Here is a 13,073-nt window from a genome sequence, read left to right on the forward strand (position 1 = left end):
TTGCAGTTGGTCAACATTTCAAAATTAGAAACAGAGGTGTTATTTGCAATAAATTTTCATCAAATTGAACCCTCATTCAGTAATATATGTATAAAATGCAATGAATAGAAATACTGGCAACGTCGTTAGATGCCGCCAATAAAATTAAAAACAAATTTATTGAAATCTTAAGAAAAATGGTAAATGTGGATTAAAAGAGTGCAGTTAGAAAAAATAATTAAATAAATATTTCATCTGCAGCGACGTAGCTTGGCTCCTAGCCAAAATCGATCTGTAAAACTGCGTCCAAGTTGCGATTTTACGCCGCCCCTTCAAAATAAAAGAATTCGTAGTTGTCAAGAGCAGCTTGATCGAAAACAGAAACAAAATAAACGGGTAGTACCATTAAGTGAATATGAGCTCGCTATTGCCAAAGTACTTTCGCGTCCATTCAGAGTTCCAATTGCGGATTATGTGCCAGATTACAATGGAGGTAACCGGTGTCTTGGCATGCGACGTAGCAATGTACGAAAAGCATTACATGACCCACAAGCATGTAATGCTTTAGTCCTGTATACACCTCCAAATTATACAGAACATGAACGTCTCACAATGGATTCGAACAAAATACAGGTACATGTCGTTGTCGATCCCCTATTAAGCAATATTCTCAGGCCACATCAACGGGAGGGAGTACGTTTTATGTATGAATGTGTAGAAGGCCATCGAGGGACATTCAATGGTTGTATAATGGCTGATGAAATGGGGTTGGGCAAGACCTTACAATGCGTTACGTTGGTTTGGACGTTACTGCGTCAGGGTCCATATTGTAAACCTGCTATTTCTAAGGCTATCGTTGTATCTCCGTCCTCATTGGTAAAAAATTGGGAAAAGGAGTTTAATAAATGGTTGCACGGACGCTTGCATTGTCTTGCCATTGAAGGTGGTTCAAAAGAAGATACCATACGCGCTCTAGAACAATTTATAGTTGATAGTGGTCAACGCTGTGGTACACCAGTACTTTTAATAAGTTATGAGACGTTTCGAATATACGCAAATATACTGTGTAGAAACGAAATGGGCATGGTTATCTGTGATGAGGGGCACCGCTTGAAGAATAGTGACAATTTGACATATCAAGCGCTAATGGGATTAAAGACGAAACGGCGAGTTTTGCTCTCAGGAACACCAATACAAAATGACCTTACAGAATATTTTAGTTTAGTAAATTTTGTAAATCCCGCCATGTTGGGCTCAGCCGCCGATTTCAAGAGGAATTTCGAAAATCCTATATTACGTGGTCAAAATGCAGACTCTACAGATAAAGAGCGTGAACGAGCTGTAGAGAAAACACAAGAACTAATTCGCCTAGTGAATACATGTATTATACGACGCACCAATCAGATACTCACAAAATATTTACCAGTTAAATTTGAAATGGTAATCTGTGCTAAACTAAGTGGTACACAAATGAATTTGTATAGAAATTTTATTAAGTCTGATAAAATCAGAAGAAGCTTAGCCGGTATGTATATCTGCAATGAGTTTATTTATGTTACACGTGTAAAGATAAATTTTGTATTTATAGATTGCAATGAAAAGGCTTCATTAACTGCGCTCGCTGATATTACTACGCTGAAAAAACTGTGCAGTCATCCGGATCTTATTTATGAAAAGGTTTTGGCACGCGAAAATGGATTTGAAAACTCGCATGATTTGTTCCCCTCAAATTATAATCCCAAGTAAGTTAACTTAAAGTTATAAAATTTCTTTTCTGTGTTTGATTAACATGGTGATTGTTACTATACCCTGAACAAGGTATATTAAGTTTGTCACCAAGTTTATAATACCCAAAAGTAGATCATATAAAAAAAGCAATATAAATTATCAGCGTGACGAGTTGAGTTGATTTAGCCATGGCGGTTTGTCTGTATATACACACCCTCTAGTCTTTCAGTTTTTGAGATGTCGTTCTGAAAATTTACACACATACATATGAAGCTGCTAAACTGCCGTACAAACTGAACGATCAAAATTACGTTTTTCTATGTTCTATGTTTTTTTTTTTTTTTGTTTTGCAGTATCTTTACAAAATTTGACTTAAATTATTGTCCAAAGCGACAGTACCATACAATGTCCGAACAAATTTTTCAGATGGGATCACTATAGCATATAGCTGCTATACAAACTGATCAAAATCAAGTTTTTGTATGGAAAACTTGAGTTCAGAAGGTAGAGTATAGATTTGGTGAAATTAACGTTTTTTATTATTTGCTTTATTTTGAAATGAAATAAAAACGGATCATTCCTCAATGTTTAATTATTCATAATATACGACCTTGAATATTCGTGTACCTACAATTTTCCTCATCTACCTTTCAGAGATTTCAGTCCCGAGATGAGTGGCAAGTTTATGCTGCTTGACTTTATGTTAGCTTCAATACGGGCAAATAGTGATGACAAAGTGGTGCTTATATCGAATTATACGCAAACGTTGGAATTATTCGAGAAACTAGCACGAAAAAGGTAAAATTTGTACAACTACATATAAATATTACTACATAATACTCTTATTTTATATAATTCAATGTTCGTTTTGGTAGAAAATACAGCTATGTCCGGCTCGATGGTTCTATGACAATAAAGAAGCGCAGTAAAGTAGTGGATAAATTTAATGATCCTGAATCTGACTGTTTTCTCTTCATGTTGAGTTCGAAAGCTGGTGGTTGTGGCTTAAATTTAATTGGAGCTAATCGTCTCTTCATGTTTGATCCCGATTGGAACCCCGCAAACGATGAGCAGGCAATGGCTCGGGTTTGGCGTGATGGTCAAAAAAAGCCATGTTATATATATCGTTTGGTAGCCGTAAGTTGTGCTAAATTTATGTTTGTGTTTCTTTATATTTGCAACGATTCATGTTTATTCGTAGACTGGCTCGATTGAAGAGAAAATTTTGCAACGACAGACTCATAAAAAATCATTATCGAGCACAATAATTGATAATAATGAAAGCAATGAGAAACATTTCACACGTGAAGATCTTAAGGATCTTTTCCGTTACGATGCTGATATCTTGTCCGATACACATATTAAGTAAGTAGAACGTTTTCTGATTAAATATTGATAAATTTCATTAATATCCTTTTATATTTGTAAAACGATAGGTTAAAGTGTAAACGTTGTGTTAATAATATACAAATGCAACCGCCCCCTGAAGATAGCGACTGCACTGTACATTTATCTCACTGGTATCACTGTTCCAACAACAAAGGGCTGCCGGACACCATTTTATCCCAGGCATGGCTCTCGAGTAAATGCGTCTCCTTTGTCTTCCATCACCGGTCGCAAGGAGAGGTAAAAGTAAAAGAATGCAGGGATAAGGAAAATATATCGGGTCATTGCAATAGTGCCAAAAATAATAGAAATCATAATGAGTGCGAGGATATTGATTCTGACTATGAACCGGAAGACCAAGCTGATAGTGATTACGCGTAACCTTAATTTAAATCTGAAATTTGAAAGCGAAAAAGGTGTACAAATCTATGTATATAATTTTTTCAATTAACTTCTTCACCAACCATAATATGTGACTTCGCTTTTCTTCTGATTTCGTGTATCATTGTGATTGGTGCATAATTATGATTAAAACCCAAGAACGAGGATTCTTTTGTCGCCTAAATCGGTGTTCGAAGGAAACCTGTCGCTTCAGCTGCTGTAGCGGCAGAATACTGCCGCTCGAGTTTGGGTGGCAAGCTTTGTGTTCTTTTTCACGACAGTTTGATGCACCGGGTAAACAAAATGCGGAAAATCGTTGTTGGACCCTATGCTCGCGTTAACGGAATCTGCGGCATTAAAAGAACATTTGACGAAAATGAGCGACAAAAGAGTCCGCATGTAACCCAGTCTAATACTGTGAACCAATAAAGTGATTGATGTAGTAAAAAGTAAACTTTGTGACAATTTTATCGCACATAATTTTGTATCCCGAAATGGAGCAGTTTTCAATGTAATGGCAATTAAATCTTGTTTGGTTTATATATATTTAAAAATCAGAAATTATTTAGCTTATAAGGTACATATATAGTACTATTATAACTGTAAATATGTTTTTACTGTCCTAAAAAATACTTTTAAGTTAATGCATTACATTTATTTTCGCTGTTTGTTATTGCAAATTATAATTTATTAAATTTACTGAAAATACGCATATTATAATAAAATTATATGCAAAAATATTAATGCTTTATAATTGAACGAGTTGCTCTAATCCAATACCATATTTAGTTAACTTTTAAAGCTATGCGTCATAATGTGTGAAACACCTAAGCATTGTTCCACACATTTTTTTTAAGTATATCAAAAGTATGGTAAATCACTCACATTAAAGACATGGAATTATAGTATATAGTAAGTTATAGTGCATTTATATGTGTTACTTCTAATACTCAGGATAAATTAAGTAAATACCAAAACCCTGAACCGCATTAGATATCGACGAGCTAAACATCCTGTATTTCATGCCACACATTGCTTTTTTCAGGTGGTTTCTCTAATGGCGCTGTTGAAATACTTTGACATTCGACTAGGAATTGATGAATACCCTGATAGTAGCTGAAAAGGAAGCAAATAATGTAAATCTATCGGTAAAATCGGTGTAAATCGTATGGTGCATACTATAAGCCGAAATTTAATGGCGTATTATTCTTGAATATTTCCTAAATCTGTTTGCAATATACGGTAACAATTTTAATAATTCTTTTGTACTCGAGCGTAATATATTTTCGGTTTTATGTCAATATGCACCACACCTTGAAATTTGCTATACCCGTCCATTATCCAGGTATCATTGTGAGCGCCTCCTATGAATTCGAGTATGCGCTTTTGTTCACTTCCACACTTCATATATAACGTACGCATCATACGTGGAGGTACAAGGTTATCTGCCAAACCTGATATAAATAAAAATGGTACTGAACATTTACCAATTTTCCATGAAGATAAATACTGAAATATAAAGGAAGTATGTAAATATTAATATAACATTATTTAAGCGACTCGCTTACTTTATTTTTAAAGCAACATCTTGGTATTAGATTGGCGGATGGATGAACCAACTCAACGGCCATTTCTGGTATGCTGGTAAATGTGTTTTCTACAATTGCACACATAATTTTTTGACTATACACCGTATCTGCCGCTACATCAATCACCACAGCACCGCCTAATGAACGTCCGAATAATACTATCTTTGTATGATCTAAATCGTTGCGTGTGTACAAGTAATCTATTACAGCGCGAGCATCTAATGATAATCCCCTTTCGGAGGGTACACCAGTTGAAAAGCCGTAACCACGATAATCTATCATTAATATGTTACAGTGAAGATGGTTAAATATTCCCCAAATATTTTGCATACGGTGACCCATATTGCCAGCATTTCCGTGAAAATAAACAAAAGTTGGCACCGTCTTTGAACGCTCCTTTGGCTGCGACACCCAAAATGCGTGCAATGTTACTTTATCTGGTGTGTGAATACTGACTGATTCATGTGGCAGGTTATGCATTTTCGGTATAGGCACATAAATGCGAGAATTTGCGGGAAGATCAGGATGATATAAGAGCATGTCTTGCAAGTAATAGAAACCAACTGGAAAGCAATATTTAAATTATTTGATTAATTTAAGTTAATGTTTGCATACTTACAAGATGTAATAGTGAAAAGTAAAAGGATGGTTAAAAGACTTCCATAGTAGTAATAAAATAATAAGAAGGCCAAGAGTACAGCTACGGATACGGCATATATGTTGCGTGACTTGGGCAATGCAATTGGCACGCCGCCGAATTCTTGCGACATTGGGCGGCTAGAGTGGTTTAATAGTTCTCGTGGGATAAACTGATATTGCAATGTGTGGAGGGTCATCAAACAAACGGATACTGTTTAGCGTATACCCAACATTTCCATGTTTTTCGATGTAAACACTGAAAAGTTGTAATATGTTATATTCTTTGGAAAGGACATTAATATTTTACATACTTAAGATATTGGTTTTTTTGTTAATATTCTTCAACAAACTACAACTCAGGATTACTATTTACAATAAATTACAGCTGATTTCGTTCCTTCACATAGGTATCGATATTATCGATTTATATATCTTCTACGTATGTAGATTTATTCTTGATGCTGTTTCACATCACTAACACTTATCTTTATTAGGGTCCAGCGGATTAAAAGAAATTTAAAGTCAGTCAAATCTGTACAAGTGGAAATCCTTTCGTTATGCAGGACATAAATGTTTCGCGTTGTTTAGACAATGAGTAAACACAAACGGATTGCGAGGGGATAACGTATATTTCATATTTTTTTTCATTATGTCTTAATTTTTCCTACTATTAACTTTGCAAATGATCAATTGGGCGAACATATGGTAAGAAGTGAGTAAATTTCAGATACAGAAAAAACACATGTAAGTCGCGGATGACCACCTTATATCAGAAATAACAAGGAAGTAGCACTACATTTGTTCATCCTCATAAATTTGCCAAAGATCATTAATGTAATGAGCAACATTATTGTAAATATATGAATGTATTATAATTCATATATGTATGTTTAAACAAATTTTTTATTACAGCTGTTATGTTTATATATATGTATAAATTATTTATTTATATATATATATAATTTATATATATATATATAAATAAATATAATATATATATAAATATAAGTTTTTATAAATTTTATATTTAACAAATATCTAAATATCGAAAGCATGGTAACTCTGAATAAAACTGACAGCTTTCGGTAATTGTTTATTGTAGAAAAGTGCATCTTCTTGAAATAAATTTGTTTAAGGACATTTTTTTGAAAACATTAAATTGCAATGGATAAGGCAGAGACATTAGATGTTTCAAACAGCTTAGCTGATAAAATTGCAACTAAAAACGCCAGCACTAATTCTCTGGATACAGCTGACTCAAAGTCTAGTTCAATTGGTTCGAAGCAGGGGGTAGACGTAGGTGCAACCCGCGACACGCCCTTTGTTTATCTCGATGGCGAGGAAGACCAAGATCTAAAAAATGATGTTACATATGTTTGCCCATTTAGGGGTCCAGCATTTGGTGCTTTAACAATTACCAATTATCGCCTATATTTTCGTTCTTTACGGGACCATGATCCACCTGTTGTTGTCGATGTGCCATTGGGTGTAATTGCACGAGTGGAAAAAATTGGAGGTGCAACATCTCGTGGTGAAAACTCATATGGAATTGAAATATTCTGTAAGGATATGCGTAATTTACGTTTCGCGCATAAACAACAAAATCACTCACGACGCACCGTATTTGAAAAGTTACAGTCGTATGCTTTCCCACTGTCGTTCAGTGGTAGGCTGTTTGCGTTTGCTCATGCTGCAGCATCTGGACCATCGCCGTCTCCAGCGGAAAATGGTTGGGCTGTTTATGAACCATTAGCAGAGTTACGTCGTATGGGTGTACCAAATGATATGTGGCGCATAACAAAATTGAACGAAGCTTACAGTGTTTGCGATAGTTATCCGGTAGTATGGGCTGTTCCCAAAGCAGCGTCTGATGAATTTTTGCGCCGTGTAGCTCAATTTCGTTCACGTTGCCGTTTGCCGGTACTATCTTGGATACATCCACGCTCCCAAGCAACTATAACACGATGTTCACAACCCTTGGTCGGGGTAGGAGGCAAGCGCAGTGCAGATGATGAACTTTACCTTAGTTATATTATGGAGGCAAACGTACAATCAGATAAATTGGCAATTATAGATGCACGACCCAGTGCCAATGCTATAGCTAACAAAGCCAAAGGTGGTGGCTATGAGTCGGAAGAAGCATATAAAAATGTGGAAATCCACTTTCTCGATATACACAACATACATGTGATGCGTGAAAGCTTACGAAAAGTAAAAGAGGCGTGCTATCCAACCATAGACGATTCTAAATGGCTTTCAGCGATTGATGGCACATTATGGTTGAAGCACATTAAATGCATATTAGCCGGAGCAGTGCGTATTGTTGACAAAGTTGAGACAATGAGTACATCGGTAGTGGTGCATTGTTCAGATGGTTGGGATAGAACTGCTCAGCTCACAGCACTATCCATGCTATTGTTGGATCCATATTATCGCACCTTGCGCGGGTTTGAGGTACTAATTGAGAAAGAGTGGCTTTCATTTGGCCACAAATTTCAACAACGGATTGGTCATGGTGATAATCGCCATTCGGATGCGGATCGTTCACCAGTTTTCTTGCAATTCATCGATTGTGTTTGGCAAGTTAGTCAACAATTTCCAAATGCTTTCGAATTCAATGAACACTTTCTGATAACGATCATAGATCATTTGTATTCTTGTCGTTTTGGCACTTTCTTGTACAACACAGAAGCTGAGCGCGTAGCGGAAGGTTTGTTACAATGTTTTACAATTTAAATCCCGACTGAATTATCAATTTCTAATGAATTTTATTACAGATCTTAAACACAAGACTGTTTCACTTTGGACATATATTAATGGCTCACTGAATCAGTATTTAAATCCGCTAGCTTTTTCGCATGGAGCTCAAACTGTACTGCGCCCAATTGCGAGTATGCGTTACGTAAAATTATGGAAAGGTCTATATTGTCGTTGGAATCCAAGCATACGACCTCAAAATCGAATATACCATCGTACACGTGAATTGCTCGCTTTACAGGATCAGCTCATTAAGCAAGTCAGCGATTTACGTATGAAGACAAGTTCTCGTCAAACGGCGCAAACTTCGACGCGACTGGCTTCACCAATGCATTGAAGCTTCTTGAGCATAAAACATAAATCACCTAGTAAAAAAGTATTTGTATTATGTAATAGTCTTACATATTTTGTACAGAATTTGCACATACCTATGTACATATATGTACTATATATGCATATATTAGACATATGTACACGTGTATGCATATAAAATTTGAATATGATAAGTGCGCTTGTCACTTCTTTAATTTTATATAATACTAAAGCTTTATCTTATGTAAAATCTTAATTCTTGATAATGCATTATAAATATATACAGTTTCATAAATAATAACACATAAATCACTTTAATCGTACAACTCTGAAACAAATTGTTTTCACAACTATAATTGCTCTCGAAAGCGACAAATTTCGTACAGAAATAATTTTTTTTGGATGTGTTGTTGTTGTAAACATTTTAAGTGATTAGATTACATTTGATCTCTTCACTTATCTCACCGTTCTCACTGCCGTTGGACAGATGATAAAACAGATGTTTTTGCCATTCAATAATTCACATCGCTTAATATTTATTAAAAGAAAACGGTGTTCTATAGTATTTTGTTATAAAAGCCATCTTCTTTTAAATATTTTCCATATAATGAAAATAATGGACGAATTTTTTTATTTGGGAAGTCGATTTTCAGGTCAATTTAGATTCATTGCGTTTAATTCATTTGTTTACAATCAGAGTCGCACCGAGAGATTTAGAGTGGATCAGTTTCAAATCACTTGAAGTGATTTTGAACTGTCATTTTTGTATGGCGAAATCTTGATAAATTTATAAGATTTGTGGGATAAACTACTCAACAGCCGAAATCGTATGATTAAGTGTCGGTCTGAACATGATATTAAGTTGGTAAGATTGAGATAAGTAGTCATCGATGTCATCCAACAGTAGGCCCAGGAAACGTGTTCTTTCGTCGGGGTCGGACCATAGGGAGATGGGTGTCAGATGTGTAGGGTTATCTGGACATGCAAAGAGTTAGTTAGAGTCATGCGAGGATTTGTTAGATATACATATATTTGAAATGTCGGGGTCGATTCTGGATAAGTAGGAGTTTAACCTGCTAAAGTATCCAGAAAAAAGCTGCGCAAGGGTCACTCTTGACTCTCGCGGCAACTCGAGCTTATCGTTTGCAATATGTAGGTGGTTGGTTGACTCCAAGTACGCCATTCACTGAGAAGGAGTCGGTGAAGGCATGGATGGTTTCAACGCAAACACCACAGCAGAAACTCTTTTAAGAGGAGTTCATTATGATCCTTAATTGGGCCTCACTGTGAAGATGTTCGATTGAAGACATCCTGTTATAATTCGCAGTGTTCTGGCATGTCTGAAGCTTCTTTGGAGCGTTCCACTACCAACAACGTTTTTTTGTCTTTTCTGCCGGCAAGTCTGTACTCCTTTGTTCAGTTTGGGAATATCGTCGCTGTGGACTTAGTGGGGGAGAGTGTTAGGCTCCTTGCAGCAAAGAAGCGAAAAAGATCGGTGAGATAACCTGACAATGAGCACATTCCATTGAATTCATTAATAATGACTCGTGCAGTCATCAGCGTATGAGGTGATTTCGAAATGTAGAGAATAAATAGCAACGGGAAGAGGACACCACCCTGCCGTAGCCCCCTTTTAAATTCTTCTCAATATGGAATTTTTACCTCGAAACAGTACGGATGTTTGCCGACCGCTCAGGTAGTTCATAGTCCACCTCTCCAACGCTGGTGGGAACGTGGATTGTTCGATGCCCTGAAGTAGTGTTGTGTGCTTGACTGTGTGAAAGGCTTTTGACAAGTCTAACGGTAAGAGGATCGTCCTGTGGTTGTTGTTTTAACGGTTACCTAGACCCGTTAGGATGGTAAGGATTATCTAAGTTTACGTCGACGCATCTAATGGGAGGCCCAATAAACGTGCTGTTTCGACGGGGTTGGACCAAAGGGAAGAGGGTGTCAGATGAGTGGGGTTGACGGGGCATGCAAAGAGGTGGCCAGGGTCATGCGGAGTCTCATTGCACGCACGACATATGTTGAATATGTCGGGGTCTATTCTGGACAAGTAGGAATTAAACCTGCTATAATAAGCAGGATGAAGCTGCGCAAGGGTCACTCTCATTTCTCGCGGCAACTCGAGCTCTTCGTCTGCAATGGGTGGTCATTTGACACCAAGAACGCTATTCACTGGAAGGGAGTCGGTGAAGGCGTTGATAGCCCCACTCTGAATGGCGGTCAGTACCTGTCGGAAGTTAGTTGCGTCCGAAGTCCGGTCGGCGTAATGTTCGATGCCGTCGACGTAATTGAGGAAAGACCTTCTGATGTTCCTAGGAGGCGGATCCGCTCCAAGCAGGTGGCTGCAGGGGTGAAAACATCCCAGCAGGAACTGCTTGGAGAGGAGTTCATTATGGTCCTTAACGGGGAGCATAAGCACCTCACTATGTAGATGTTCAATGGGAGACATCAAGAGGCATCCTTTTGTGGTCCGGAGTGCAGTGTTCTGGCAGGTCTGTAGCTTCTTCATCTGCGTTCCACTGTATCCAGGCGAACATACAGGTGTGGCGTAGTTGAGGACCGTCCGGCCGATTGCCTTGTAAGAGGCCAACAACGTTTCTTTGTCTTTTCCCAATGTGCTGCCGGCTAGAGACTTGAGGATTTTGATGCGCCTCTGTACCTTGGCGGTAATAGCAGTGGTATGAGGAGTGAAGGAGCATAGACTATCAAATTTTACACCTAAAATCTTAGGGTTATTGACAGTCGGAATTTTGCCGCCATCGACTGCAATATTAAGCTCAAGTCTATACTCCTTCATCCAGTTCGTGAATATGGTCGCTGGGGATTTGGTGGAGGAGAGTGTTGGGTTCCGTGCAGAGAAGAAGCGAGAAAGGTCGGAGAGATAGCTGTTTACCTTTGAACATATGCCATCGATTCCATTGCCCGACGTCAATATCGTGCAATCATCAGCGTACGAAGTTATGGAAACTCGCTCTGGTGGCTGTGGGAGTTTCGAGATGTAGAAATTAACCAGTAGCAGGGAGAGAACACCACCCTGCGGAACCCCCTGTTTAATTCTTCTCAGTTTAGATTTTTTTCCTCGAAACAGTACGAATGATTGACGACCGCTCAGGTAGTTCATGGTCCACCTCTTCAGTCCTGGAGGAAACGTAGTTTGTTCGATGTCCTGCAGTAGCGTTGTGTGATTGACTGTGTCAAAAGCTTTTGACAAGTCCAACGCTACGAGGATCGTTCTCTCACAGGATGGTTTCTGGTTGAGGCCACTAACTATCTGAGCGTTTATGACGTTAACTGCTGTGGTGGTACTGTGCACTTTTCAGAATCCATGCTGGTGGTTGGCTAGGCTCAGGTGGTGAGTGAAGGTCGGGAGTAGCAAGGCCTCAAGTGTCTTTACTACTTGGAAGAGGAGAGTTATCGGACTATAGCATTCCCCATTTTTGCCGGGTTTAAGTAGTGGGACCACTCTTCCATTTTTTCACACATCGGTTATTTGAAGAGTGGTAAACGACAGGTTGTGGACCTTGCTCACGTAGCTTTCTCCCGTAGAGTCTACGTGCTCTAGCATCAGCATGTTTTCTCTATCAAACCCAATGGACTTGAAAGCTTTTGCTTTATTTATGACACTTCGAACCAGTCTATTGGCATTTTGACAGCCGTAGGGTAACACATTGTTTGCCTTTGTCTACCGAAGGGTGTAGTGTGAATTGCGGCTAAAATAGCTTACGCACGTCTTCAGGTGCGAAGAGAGAATCATGTCATTTCGGGTTAGGCACAGCTTTGACAGTAGTCCAAAGATTAATCTCGACAGTAGAGAGGTGCAAGACTTCAGGTACTCTAATTGAGAACACTTATTCGGGGATCACAGGGATTGGCATGGTAGAGGGAGTCGTGCTCATTAACTAAAATATCTGCTTCAGCTCTCGGTAAGTTCTGTGAAGCCGACCCAGTTAGCTTAGTTTAAGTTAACAAAGATATGGTTGTCCACAGAAATAAAGTCGGGAGGTTTCTCGATTGAAATAATTATGGGCAGATAGTCTGATGAGAGAGTTAGAATTAGGTTGTCAGGTTATGCTATTTATCAGACCACCACTAGCGATGGTAACATACCTTACATAGTTGCGAGGAATGCTGAATGTCTGGATCATTTCCGTTACTTAGACCCGACTAATAATATACACTAGATTACATTTGTCCATGGAAAACTTGGAAAGTTAAAGGGACAACCCCTTTACTGGACAGTGAAACTATCGGAGAGCAGATACTTAGGCCGAAGAATGTTCAATAAGGTGCGGAGAA

General features: G+C 38.2%; 4 protein-coding genes across 4 annotated transcripts; 2 read left to right on the plus strand and 2 right to left on the minus strand.

Annotated features, from left to right (window-relative positions):
• The first annotated feature begins 114 nt into the window (after positions 1-114).
• LOC120769026 (DNA repair and recombination protein RAD54-like) lies at positions 115-3,979 on the plus strand. The gene is made up of 7 exons (XM_040095867.1): positions 115-179; positions 241-1,504; positions 1,568-1,721; positions 2,362-2,505; positions 2,583-2,844; positions 2,909-3,072; positions 3,144-3,979. Exons 1-7 carry the CDS (start codon positions 177-179, stop codon positions 3,472-3,474), a joined length of 2,322 nt encoding a protein of 773 aa, XP_039951801.1. The 5' UTR covers positions 115-176; the 3' UTR covers positions 3,475-3,979.
• Positions 3,980-4,143: 164 nt separating this feature from the next.
• LOC120769358 (protein ABHD13) lies at positions 4,144-6,115 on the minus strand. The gene is made up of 5 exons (XM_040096319.1): positions 6,014-6,115; positions 5,683-5,958; positions 5,043-5,626; positions 4,805-4,983; positions 4,144-4,590 (listed from the first exon to the last, which is right to left on the minus strand). Exons 2-5 carry the CDS (start codon positions 5,897-5,899, stop codon positions 4,479-4,481), a joined length of 1,092 nt encoding a protein of 363 aa, XP_039952253.1. The 5' UTR covers positions 5,900-5,958; positions 6,014-6,115; the 3' UTR covers positions 4,144-4,478.
• Positions 6,116-6,784: 669 nt separating this feature from the next.
• On the plus strand, positions 6,785-9,071 carry LOC120769118 (myotubularin-related protein 2). The gene is made up of 2 exons (XM_040095978.1): positions 6,785-8,412; positions 8,480-9,071. The coding sequence occupies exons 1-2, from the start codon at positions 6,867-6,869 to the stop codon at positions 8,794-8,796; spliced, it is 1,863 nt and encodes a 620-aa protein (XP_039951912.1). The 5' UTR covers positions 6,785-6,866; the 3' UTR covers positions 8,797-9,071.
• A 508-nt stretch (positions 9,072-9,579) lies between these two features.
• LOC120768733 lies at positions 9,580-11,703 on the minus strand (the record flags this gene model as incomplete). Its single annotated transcript, XM_040095506.1, has 2 exons — positions 9,580-9,746; positions 11,136-11,703. Coding segments are annotated over 2 exons (735 nt in total), but the record flags the coding sequence as incomplete, so codon positions are not given.
• Between the last annotated feature and the right edge of the window lie 1,370 nt (positions 11,704-13,073).

The sequence above is a fragment of the Bactrocera tryoni genome, chromosome 2 (genome assembly GCF_016617805.1).
Source record: "Bactrocera tryoni isolate S06 chromosome 2, CSIRO_BtryS06_freeze2, whole genome shotgun sequence".
Classification (NCBI taxonomy): domain Eukaryota; kingdom Metazoa; phylum Arthropoda; class Insecta; order Diptera; family Tephritidae; genus Bactrocera; species Bactrocera tryoni.